At 41.1% G+C, this 12,972-nt stretch overlaps 1 protein-coding gene across 1 annotated transcript in view; it reads left to right on the top strand.

Moving 5' to 3' along the window:
• The window catches only part of psmd2 (proteasome 26S subunit ubiquitin receptor, non-ATPase 2), a 31,134-nt gene extending 19,354 nt beyond the window's left edge, over positions 1-11,780 (top strand). The window contains exons 14-21 of the mRNA XM_003224330.4: positions 39-140; positions 234-379; positions 1,712-1,795; positions 3,362-3,530; positions 4,606-4,700; positions 9,109-9,235; positions 10,774-10,892; positions 11,461-11,780. Coding sequence (XP_003224378.1) covers positions 39-140; positions 234-379; positions 1,712-1,795; positions 3,362-3,530; positions 4,606-4,700; positions 9,109-9,235; positions 10,774-10,892; positions 11,461-11,643 — 1,025 coding nt within the window. The 3' untranslated portion in view covers positions 11,644-11,780. The remainder of the gene's footprint in view (positions 1-38; positions 141-233; positions 380-1,711; positions 1,796-3,361; positions 3,531-4,605; positions 4,701-9,108; positions 9,236-10,773; positions 10,893-11,460) is intronic.
• The last annotated feature ends 1,192 nt before the right edge of the window (positions 11,781-12,972 follow it).

Below are 12,972 nucleotides of genomic sequence, written 5' to 3'. Positions count from 1 at the left end.
GTGCCACTCTTGTGACAGAATATCCCTATTTCTTACAGGGAAAGGGGAGGCTATCGAAGCGATCCTGGCCGCCTTGCAGGTGGTGTCAGAGCCCTTCCGCAGCTTTGCCAACACACTCGTGGATATCTGTGCCTATGCAGGTGAGTCTGGGATGAGCCTTGTTTGTGTTTATCAGGCTGTGACAGAGGTCCCCTCCCATTTTTACACAGCACCCTCTAAATTTCTTCCTCCAGGGTCTGGAAATGTGCTGAAGGTGCAGCAGCTTCTCCACATCTGCAGCGAACATTTTGACTCCAAAGAAAAGGAGGAGGAGAAAGAAAAGAAGGAAAAGAAAGACAAAGAAAAGAAAGAGAACCCTGCTGACATGGGGGCCCATCAGGTAAGGCATAGGCTCCAGGTGTGTTGGCAGGTGAGAGTTTTCTCTCTTTTCATCTCTCTCATCTGTAGCAAGGGAGAGCAGAGTCTCCCAGGTCCAGCCCCTGGTATCTTTAGCTGAATATCGCAGAGAACAAGTGATAGGAAAACCCTCGGAAAGGTACTGCTTCCCAGAACAGATAAGATTGAGCCAGGTAGTCTATTAGTCTATTGGCTGTCTTCCTAAGCAAGACTGATGGAGTTGAGAGCTGGATCAGACTAGGGCATTGTGCCTCACTTTTTATATTTCCCTGTGTAAAATAACCAAAAACAGAACTCATTATCTGGTGTGAAGAGAGCATCCAAGGAATGGGATGGATAACTAATGCCTCCTCCTACCAAATGTTGAAGTTCTGATCTCATTATCTCTATTTGCCAACTAAGGCTGCAAGAACTGGACTCCAATAAATGGAGAAACGTGGAGGCATGCAAGGAACCCTTGGTGCCCATTGCTCCAGTAGCAACTGAGAGAAGGTGGTGTAGAGGATTTTGGACATGGTTTTCATATAGTCCTCGTGCCCATAGGGTTGAACTATAAAAGTTTGTTGAAGACTGCTAAGCCAAAGAAGGGTTTCCCCATTTACCTGAGAGTTCTGTTGAATGTCATTGAATGATGGTGATGGTGTTCAAGCAGGAATGTGACATTTGTGACCTTCTATATTTTAATGAATTGCAACACCCAGCATCCTACATGATTGGCCTATGGAAATCACAGTCCAAAAGCTTCTGGAGGCTGCACTTAGACCAGTTCCAATTTGAAATATGTTTTGTACCTTATATGCAATACTCAATGTAGTTAATTTTCTGGTCTTTTAGGCTTGTGGGGACAGTGCTCAATGAAATTTCAAGTATCAAGGCTAAGATATGACCGATATCAGGGGCTTGGGCTCCAGTCGTGGTGCACATACTCTGTTTTCAAACCAACTGTGTTGTTTCCTATTTGGAGTTCTGAGCTGAAAGTTGAGACACAAATGTTTTATCATATATGTTTGCAGAGCACTATTCCTCAGAGCCTAAATTTTGCAACTCTCTTTAATGACTAGAATTTTAAGGATGTGGCATTGCTGCCAACAAACTCCTGTGCTTGCACTATGCAGTGATAGAATAAAGAAAAAAGTGGCCAGAGAGCTTAGTGTTGACTAGGGTGGTACGCCACTAGGAAAACAAAATGTGGACCTGCTTTGTTTTTGGTTGTTCTTGAGCAGAGTAGAATGCCACCCTTGGTATTTTGGGAGAATCCATATTTGTCCTGTCCCAATGAGTTCTATGCCCTTAACTCATCTCTCTTCTGCTTCAGGGAGTAGCAGTCCTGGGGATTGCGCTCATTGCAATGGGAGAAGAAATTGGGGCTGAGATGGCACTACGTACCTTTGGTCACTTGGTGAGTATGCTAGTGTCATGGGGAGCCTGCCTTTTTGTGGGCAGCTGGAAATGGTGTGTACAACAGATGATCTTCCATCAGCATCTGGAATGGTAAACAGAATATGCCTGGTAGGCCTCACCCTCACATTCTGAACTTGTTAGTGGTTAAACAATCCAGATAACAGTTTTTCCATCCTCAAAAATGAGTTCATCTTAGAAATAGCTTCAGAAGGAAGAAATCTAGGATTCCTAGAGAAACCTTTTTAGGGCACATGTGCCTGCCTCCCCAAATACTGTCTGCTTTATCTGTTCTTGGTGTTGTAAGGAGAGGAGAAATGAGAAAGAGCTCAGGCCTTGTCTCACTTGCCTAGATCAAGTCAGTACTTAGAGGTTACTAGTGGCCTAGGAATGAAGTGCATACAGTGGAGTCTGTCTTTAGTAATACTGTGACCTGTATCAAGTCATGTGGAACTTTGAAAGCCTTCCAAACTATAAGGTTTGTATGTAAGGGAGAGCACAGGGCTGGATGAGCAGAGCTTAGATTTGTCTTCTTCCTCCTCGTTACTACATTCATGTTTCAGGATTTATATTCAGGTGGTTTGGACTGTTACTTGGCTGTTCTTCAGATTGTAGTTCACTGCCCGCCTCCTCCTGTTTTCTAGCATAGCCTTGATGTCCTCCAATACATTACACTATAAGTCCCATAATGTATTCTACATTACAACTCCCTTGTTTTCAGATATCAATTATGTGTTCTAAAATGGTATTGTGTGGGCACAGGCTATGCTAGCTGAGGGCAATATTTAGGAGGGCATCAGGAGGGAAAAGGCTGCTCTAATAAGTGGCAAATGTTATCTGACTTCTGATGTTACTTGGACAGTTAACTTGTATTCACGAAAAGCCACCAACCTCTTACTGTTTATTAATATCCCCCAAAGGTTAGGCTAATTGTTTTGTTTTTTAGTTACATTCATGCAAACAGACAGGTACTTTTAAGCATGAAGTCTTCCTAATACTAATAATGAAGTCTTCCTAATACTAGTGCGAGTAACACAAGTTCGCATTGTAAGGTTGCAGCTTAATGAGCAGCAGTTCTTCCCTGCTATGCCAAAAATATTTCTGTTTCTAACTGCTGAGTAGTGTGTGCATCCCCTAACTGCAATTCATTTTAAAAATGCAAACAAAAGTTTGTTTTCTCTTTCTTGCACACAGCTATAGATTTAAAGCAAATTAAAATAACGAAAGAGATTGTCAAATCACTTAGGCAGAGGACAGATGGGGTTTTTGCCCCCTGTGCATAATACAGACTCAGAATAATATAAGTAGATTTGTCCTTGGAAGCTTTGTTGAGGCAGCACTGTTGCCATACCCTGTACAGAAGGCATGGGCAAACTTGGGCCCTCCAGTGCTTTGGACCAACTCCCACAATTCCTAACAGCCTATCTGCTTTTAGGCATTGTGGGAGTGGAAGTCCAAAACTCCTGGAGGACCGAAGTTTGCCCATGCCTGCTGTAGAGTATGCAGTGTTCTGCAGAGGCAGTTTCAATGTACATCTTTGGGGTCTAATGTTCCTTTCTTCCTGCAGTTACGGTATGGAGAGCCAACCCTCCGCCGAGCTGTGCCCTTAGCTCTGGCTCTCATCTCCGTCTCCAACCCGCGCCTCAACATCCTTGACACCCTCAGCAAATTTTCCCATGATGCTGACCCAGAGGTGTCCTACAACTCCATTTTTGCCATGGGCATGGTGGGCAGTGGTAAGCATCCACCTGGGATTTTGGGCAACAGCGAGGGCATGATGTTGCTCAGATGCTCAGAGACCCCATAACACACAGTTTTGGTGTTCAGATGTCGGTGTAGGGGATTAAATGATTCAATAGACACAGAAGAAGAGCAGGAGATTTGTAATATCATGATATCTCATGTCAAATAACTCAATGGAGAGTAGAAAAGTTTTGAAATTGGCTGTAAAAAGCAGGGCCCAATTGAAAGCTGAGAAAGCTTCGTTCCTGGATCTTTCAAGATCTTCTAGAGGAGTAGCACAACTCTGTATTACTTTTATTTTATTTATAGCATATTCTTTTCCCAGCACAAGATTTCAAGCAACTCCTGACTGTTTTAAAAATAAAACATGATACAAAAGGGTTTTAAAAATTAAATATCATAAAAGCATACTATATCCCATTAAAAAGATGTAAAAGTAAAGACCTTCCTACATCTCAAGACCAACCATTTGTCTCATAGCACAGTGATATTGTCAGTGATCATAATACAAAGTGTATTACAAAGTGAGTCTTCCCTCGGGGGTGAGAAGGGCGGGATATAAATGCTTGTAATAAATAATAAATAAATACTGCATGGCAGCAGTTTTTCAGGGTTTTAGACTAGAGTCTTTGCCCCCCTCTACACTGACATATAATACATTTTCAAACTGCATTATATGACAGTGTAGAAGAGGTCTTTCTTAGTCCTACCAATAGGAGTTGAAGATTAAATCTCAGACCTTTGGGATGGAAAATGTATGCAAAAGAAGCAAACTCAAAGTGCATGGCCACCAGTAATACTCATTTGCACGATTACCTCCATGTTTGCTCTCTTCCTTTTTAACATGACTTAAAACCATGCAGAAACAGAGCTGAAGCTTCTGAGGTTTTCAGCATTTGAGCTGAAAGGCAGAATCTCACTGGGGTTTTTAATGTGTATTTTGTGGGATGACCCCCCCCCCCCAATCTTTTTCCTGAAATAGCAGCTCTCTCCTCAATAAAAACTGACATGGCACCTCAGCTTTTTTGATTAGCTTGTCTCCTGATTCCATCTTTCCTTGCTTTGCAGGCACTAATAATGCTCGTCTGGCAGCAATGCTGAGGCAGCTGGCACAGTATCATGCCAAGGATCCTAATAACCTCTTCATGGTGCGGTTGGCTCAGGTAATAGTTCAGCTCAGCTTCGGCTAAAAAGTTCAGAAATGTATGCATGTATACATTTGTATACAATGCACAATTGTGACATTGAGAGTTGTTTGATGCACTTACTTCCACTTTAAATTCCTCTCCTAAGTCTAAACTAGGTCAGTGGACTCAAATCTTTCCTTACCTAGTTCTTTACAGATGGAGAGTTGTAATGATGGCCTCCAATATGGATGGTGTTGACAAGAATTAAGTAAATTAATAGAGAATAAAGCCAAGTAGGCACAGTGTCAATATGCAACCCTCCAGAATCAAAGACTTAATGTCCCTGAATAACCAGTTACTGAGGAAAAGTAATTGGACAGGAGATGAGTTCATGTTCTGCTTGTGAATTTTCCAGGAACATGGGGTTGCCTATTTTCTTATGAGCGTAAAAGCATGAATATGTGCAAAATGCAGTTCCTGATGCTTTGGCATGGACTTTTGGTTTTGGTATAGAAGGATTTCATTGGAAGGAAGATGTATGTTTCAAGAAGGGAGAGCTGGTTGATGAAATAGAAAGAAGGATGTGACCATCCTGTTTAAAACAGAAGTCTGTGCCCAGTAGAATTGGAAAAGTGAAGCAAAAGTCACTTAGCTGATGGCACTTATGCAAAATGCTGTGGATTTCCCTTCTGGCAAAGTAGAGGTTGGCTTGGCTGTTGTGCTGGTGATTAAGTTAAGATGGCAAATGAAATCAAAATATATCCACTACTGAAGTTCTCCTTTCTCAGGAGGCAAAGGCACAAATTTAACAGTGAGAGGCTGTATAGACGCTGTACATTTTGAAACAAGGAGTTACTGCTGGATACAGAGGCACTTGAGGAGGGACATAGCTTTATCTCGGCAATGAGAGATAGAAATGTTTTTTTGCCTGCTTGCTTATGGAGTAACTGGGGAAACATTAACACACCGCCTGCCTCTCTTTTATTTCCGTGTTTCCATTCTGTAAATTGTAAATTAGGCTGAAAGGAACAATGGGAACAACAAAACACGGCCAAGATGATCAATAACCACAATAAAAATCTCACAATAGTAGTTATGGAATCATAATCAATACAGGCAATAACAGTTTGTGCAAACCTCCATAAAGTAATAGTATGTTGAGGGAAAACATGTATCTACTTGTATTGTTAAGCATTGTCAGGTTGATTTTGATTTATGACTGAGAGTACATCTGCACTAGAGAGTTAATGCATTTTAACACTGCTTTATTTGGCATGACTCTGTTCCATGGAATTCTTCAAGTTGTAGTTTTACAAGGTCTTTAGCCTTTTCTGCCAAAGTGTTGCCGCCTCATCGAACTGCATTTCCCTGGATTCCATGGCATCAAGCCAATGCAGTTAAAATGGTCTCAAACTGCCTTAATTTTCCAATGCAGACATACTCTGAGAGACATCTGGAAGGAACTAAATCTAAAAAAACCAATTCAGGTCTTACAGATCTGGGCTATGAGTTCCTTTATTGAGTCAACCTTTCTGCAGTGTGGCCTTTCACTTTTTCTACTACCTTTGTGTTCAAAGATGTTTTTCTGAAAATAGTTTGAAATCTAAGAATTAATTCAGGATATCAGAAAGCAGGTAGTGATGGGATAGGCTTTTCTGACTTGGATTTTCAGAAATTGTCAAAAGAGTTTGAAAGGTCTAGGAGTTGAGGTAGGTTTGCTGATGATACTGAAAATTCAAGTTTTTCAGTTCAAATCAGAGCATGAGGAATTGACTGGCTGTAAAAACATATGTGGTTTAAGGTCTACACTTTAGACTTTATGGGGCTATTTTACATGAATTTTGAGCTGGAATACTTGATTTAGATAGAACCATGAATCTGGGTCTTTTTGAATTGGTTTAATTTAAACTGTTGGTCTTCAGATGTATTGGACTACAATTCCTAGATTTTTGTCCCAACATAACTGGAGGGAACCCACTAGGAAAAGTTGCTGTTAATGTTCTACATTTCTTTAATAGTACACTAGGGAAAAGAGTGCATCAAATGGCTGTCTTTTTGTGTGCTTTTAATGAAAATAGAGTGACAGATTGTAGAAACAAAAAGATGGGTGCCGTGGGATCCATTTTCACTGCTCATGTACACTGTTGGGTTCTGAATGATCTCTTAATGACTCAGCAAGGAAATCTGAGTCATAATAACTCCTGTGAAAATGTCAACCCTTGCCTGTGCGAGAGGGAGGAAGCAAAGAGGGCAATCCAGGCAAGTGACTGAAAAGTTCAGATAGCAAAATCATTATAAATTAATTGAAAATACTTGTACTGTGCAGTCAAACTTCTTCATCTAGGCCACATGGGGTTTGTATAAATTATGCAAAGAGAGCATGTTCATAATAATATTTCTTCTCCTTTGCATAATTCTACAAATTTGTTTTGCTAGTCATGGGGAAGAGAAAGGATCATAACTGCAGCCCCTGATCTGGTCACTGGAAACCCTCAGCCACATCTTTCTAGCTTCTGTTAGTAGTGCCCACTCATAAGGTTAATGCGGAATTGAGCCATAAACAGAATTCTGGATATGGTGGTACAAGGAACAGGACAGAGAGGGACATCAGAAACACACCAGTAGATTCCTAACAAAGAAAATGGACTTGGAGATGGAAAAAGAAGATGATGTTACAGACATCAGGAAAGGTGTAAAACTGTTTTACATTTTCTTTCTTTATTGCTTACCTGATGACTAAAGTCCTTTGGATGGTGTACAGTATGTTCAAAAATATAAAACGCAAACCGTGACTAGAGACAGCACATACTATAGCTGAGATAAATTCTGCAGCAAACCCTCCAGTGTATAAAACAAAGAGCAAAACACAAAAATACTGAATTGAGGGAACTGGTTTGAAAGGGGACTTAAGGGTGGAGATGGATGTGCCAAAGGGTACAAATCCTGTTACCTTGACTTATGTGTGAACTTTCCTTGGCTTGGATCATTCACAGACCATTAATCTAAAGTAATGCAACCTTTCGGTTTCATTCAGCCTGCAGTTTATAGGACCTTCTTTCTATTTTTCTCAGTCTGTACAGTTGGTTGGGAGTGAATTAGTGTCAGGTGTGGCAGGAGGTTTGCAAGTTTAGCCATTATTCCTTCCAAATGGGGCCTTGCCTGATTCTGCTTGTAGACAACATTTACCCTTGTTCCCTTAGCTTTGAAGTCTGAGACCAACTGTCTGACTTCAGGCACAGGCTTTGCTTCAGTAAAACGGTAAAAACGAAAGTATGGTATATAATATAGTATCAAGTAATAGATATATAAGTTTTATATTTGTAATATATATCTATTACTTGATACTTTATTATATACCATACTTTCTTTTTTATGTTTTACTGTAGATTATAGACATCTGCACATTTAGTTACAGGCTTTGCTTCACCAGTATTTTACCTTTTTTTGGGTTGCTGTGAGTTTTCCAGGCTGTATGACCATGTTCCGGAAGCATTATCTCCTGAGATTTCGCCCACATCTATGGCAGGGATCCTCAGAGGTTGTGAGGTATATTGGGAACTAGGCAAGGGAGGTTTATATATCTGTGGAAGGTCCAGGGTGGGAGAAAGAACTATGTCTGTTGGAGGCAAGTGTGAATGTTGCTTGATCAGCTTGATTAGCATTGACAAGCTTTGCAGCTTCAAGGACTGGCTGATTCCTGCCTGGAGGAATGCTTTGTTGGGAGGTATTAGCTGGTCCTGATTGTTTCATGTCTTAAAATCCCTTGTTTTCAGAGTATTGTTCTTTATTTACTGTTCTGATTTTAGAGTTTTTAAATACTGGTAGTTCATTTTCATGGTTTCCTCCTTTCTGTTAAAATTGTCCACATGCTTGTAGATTTCACTGGCTTCTCTATGTAATCTGACATGGCGGTTGTCAGAGTGGTCCAGCATTTCTGTGTTCTCAGCTAATATGCTGTGTCCAGGTTGGTTCATCAAGTGCCCTTCTGTGGCTGACTTCTCTAGTTGTGTTAGTCTGCAGTGCCTTTCATGTTCCTTGATTTGTGTTTGGGCATTGCTGCTTTTGGTGGTTCCTATGTAGACTTGTCCACAGTTGCATGATATACGGTAGACTCTTTGGGCCAGCTAACACCTCCCCACAAAGCATTCCTCCAGGCAGGAATCAGTTAAGGCTCTTCAATGCTAATCAAGTTAATTAAGTGCAACAATCACACAACAGACAAGAGTTCTTTCTCCCACCCTGGATCTTCCACAGATATATAAACTTCCCTTGCCTAGTTTCCAACATACCTCACAACCTCTGAGGATGCCTGCCATAGATGTGGGTGAAATGTCAGGAGAGAATGCTTCTGGAACATGGCCATACAACTGGGAAAGCTCACAGCAACCCAGTGATTCCGGCCATAAAAGCCTTCGGCAACACATTTCCTTTTGTTGCTTTCCAGGGCCTGACACATCTTGGGAAAGGGACACTCACCCTCTGTCCTTACCATAGTGATCGGCAGCTCATGAGTCAGGTAGCTGTGGCTGGCCTGCTGACTGTCCTAGTATCCTTCCTGGATGTCCGTAACAGTGAGTATATACCTTTTTCTTTTAGGTATTTTATTCAACAAGCCATTGTAGTGGTTGGCTGTAAGATTTGCATCTTCATGGTTGGAACTGCTTCCATTTTTGTGCTTGTGACTAGAGGCAAATCCTGTCATAAAATGTTTCAGGATCATATACCGTACAAGAAATTACCCCCCCCCCCCCAAAAAAAAAATCAATCTACATTAATGATTGTCCTGGTCTGCTGAGGGTACTAGTGGAATGAGAGAGGCAAGTTCTGAAGTTCTCAGAATATACTTCTGGATATTTGATCCTGAGCAAATGTCAAGACTTGTGGTCCTCTCAATTGTTGTTGAATTATAACTCCATTGCCATTGATTAGTCTCAGCAAAAACCTTAGGGAGCTGCAGTCCAACAGCATCTGGAGAGCTGCAAACATCTATCCCTGTTTCTAGTTTTAGTGAGAGATTTGACAGGAACCTCGATTCAACAAGGTCCAAGTATCAGTCCATGCTTCCCCTACTCATAATTATCCTTGTTATCAAGAATGTAGCCCCTCTGCCTTAGATTTTGTAGTTCTCAGGGTTGTCTTTTACCAAATGTTGGATGCTGATGAAGGGCAGCAGCCTGGCACAGAATGCGAGTTCTTTTATGTGTGCCTGGGCCTACACTCCTGGAGCCAGATGTTGCTTTACATTTTGTACTTGGCTATGGGAAATACATACTCCTTGGGCAAATTGAGAATAAAAACTGCACATTTAAAATCCCACTTGGAAAAATGCAGGAAATGAGCATCTCATCTTTGTGACTCTTACTGGGAAATGGTTGATAACAAACCTTTTTTGTTTTGTATTCCATTTATCTGCTTGAAGTGAGTAGAGAGGCCCTTGATAGTGTGTCAGGGATAGTTCAAGTGTATATTAGTATGTTCTTAAAATGATGGTTCAGTCAAGGGGTGCAATAGTTCATTTTTTCTGCCTTTCTCTTGGTACAGAATTTATGTTGTTGTTGATCAGTTTATGTGTTTGCAAGTTATTTGATTTATAGTTATCCTAAGGTGAACCTATCACAGAATTTTCTTGGCAAGATTTGTACAGAGGGGTTTTTCCTTTTTCTGGGGCTAGGAGTGTTAACTTGCCCAAGGTCATTGAGTGGAATTTCCATGGCTGAGGAGGATTCACATTCTGGTCTCCAGAGCAACTGTCCAGTGCTCAGATCACTATACCATGCTGTCTCTCTCCCCCTCTTTTTCTTTTTTATAACTGTAAATTGCCTGTCCTGGGGCTTCTGTATTTTTAACTAGGCAGGCGCACCTGCCAGATGATCTAGACTTTATAGGCTGATAGTAAAGGCTCAGCATCCTCCTGAAAGGAAATCTCATTAACAACTGTGATAATAGAGGACTTGCTCTTATATCTGCAGATGCCAAAAATAAATAAATAAATAGGAATAGCTACACTATAGAAGGACCAAGCTTCATCAGAATGTAGACATACTAGAACAGCAGCTGAAAATTACAATATGGAATTCAGCAGAAACTCTTATCCTCCTTTCTTTTCTAGTAATCCTGGGGAAGTCCCATTATGTGCTCTATGGTCTTGTGGCTGCCATGCAGCCGCGCATGCTAGTGACCTTTGATGAGGAGCTGCGCCCCTTGCCTGTGTCTGTGAGAGTGGGTCAGGTAAGCCAACTCTGAAAAGCATTGGTAGTATGGGAATAGGGCCCTGTTTGACTCTGGAGATCTTGTGAATGCTGGGGTCTGGTGTTTTAGGGGGTCTAGTATGAGTAGCCCTGACTGCGGATAGTGGTGCAAAGTTGTTCTGTTTCCTTCTTTACCTGGAGACTCAGCCTGATATGGATAACCTTCTATGGTGAGGGCTACCCTTGCCGTTTTAGATTCTGAAAAACAGTTTCCAGCCTAGAACAATATCCATGGCCATTTGTAGACCCATTTCTTTGAAGGCAGAATGGGAAATACTGCAAACATTATTACCTGACTACAGAGAGCCAATGGGCCCTGTTTTGTCAACAGGCCATTATGTATGTTTAAAATGGCATTTGAATTGATAGCTAAGATAGATTAAAGTGCCAGTGTGTGGCATAGATAAAAGAACAACAATATAATTCTTAGTTTACCTAACTCAGATGGTGATAAGAAAGCCTTGACCTTGAGGTAAGAGTGTGCAAGGGACAGGAGAGAGAAAGAGAGTAAGGCTGTTTCCATGTATGACTTCTGCCCTTCTTTTCAGGCGGTGGATGTGGTGGGCCAGGCTGGCAAGCCAAAGACTATCACAGGCTTCCAAACCCACACAACACCAGTGCTGCTGGCCCATGGTGAGCGAGCGGAGCTGGCCACAGAAGAACACATACCTGTCACACCCATTTTGGAAGGTTTTGTTATCCTGCGCAAAAATCCCAACTATGATGTTTGAATTGCCAGAGGTCTGGGGGTGGGTTTGGGGTGGGAGTGTGTGGAATGTGGAACAGTGAAGAGGAATCACCTTCTTCCATACTTTTTTTTGTTACAAAACTAGTTGGTTCTAGGAAAATAAACTGACTTCCACATAAACTTGTGTTCTTGCTTTCTTTTAAGACCAGAAAGGCTTCAGAATAGAAGAGAGGCAACCAGAAAACTTTACACTTATTTAGTGAAAAAAGGTAGATTACAAACTGATGGGCCTTAGACTGCCTGTGGGCAAAGTTACTCAAAGGATAGTATAGCTGGCATTTCACAATGCTCCTTGGATTTCTTTAAAACAGTTCTTTATAATAATGATGCTTAAGAGAGAAGCAGGAAAGTGCTCCTGGAGAATAGGGGCAAGAGGCCTCTAGATCAAGTTGGGCAGAACACCAAAGATTTGGGAACTATAAGATCATCACATCTCAGCTTGAATGAATTGGAAAGTCAGTCTACAGAGCCAGCAAAGATTCTGACTTGGTGGGATGCTGGGATCTTCATAAATGTAATATTCTTGGAAAAGTCATTCCTCTCTGGCCTCTGCACCATCCAACATTATTACCCAGAAGAAAACCAGCTTGCCCAAAGAAACTGAACAACTTCAGATACAGTTGCCGAATAAATGTCCTTCCCATTTGTTTCCTTACTTGAGAAATGGACATTAAGTGTAGTGGTTTGCTTGTAATGATCATAAACAGACCATTGGAATTGCATTCCCTACCATTGGAAGGTATATTGGAGCGAGGCACTGAAAAATGTGAGAATCTCAGTTGGTGCTAAGAAACTATTGTAACTTGGTTTATGTTGAGTTGGAATTCAGAAGTAACCTGCTTTTTAAAAACAATGGTTGAGGCTATCTTACAATATTTGCCCTGAAAAAGTATGAGGGCTGAAGTGATGTAGTTGTAGAAAAGCTTCTATGTCTTATTATTGTTCATGTGAATCACTGATACAGGTTGCAACAGATTGCAACTAATTTCCAAGCATGAACGTGTGAAGAATTCATTATAAATTAGTCAACATATCAGATACAGTAACAAACAACAGAAATATTTAATGTTTTTAAATGGTCACAATTCCAGTGTTTCAGGGTTTTGCTGCTACTCACAAAATACAGTTGCAAGAAACATATTCTACTTCCTGTCACTGATCTGTTTTCATTTGGGTGGTGATACAAAATTAAATGTCTTCTCTTGTAGCTTCATTTAATCAGCGACCCAGCGGGGAGGCCATTTCTGGCACTCCAGATCTTGATGAATTAATACTTCTATTTCATCATTAACCAGGCTGGCTTAATGTTAGA

The sequence above is a fragment of the Anolis carolinensis genome, chromosome 3, assembly GCF_035594765.1.
Source record: "Anolis carolinensis isolate JA03-04 chromosome 3, rAnoCar3.1.pri, whole genome shotgun sequence".
Lineage (NCBI taxonomy): Eukaryota > Metazoa > Chordata > Lepidosauria > Squamata > Dactyloidae > Anolis > Anolis carolinensis.
This window is presented reverse-complemented; position numbering and strand designations above follow the sequence as displayed.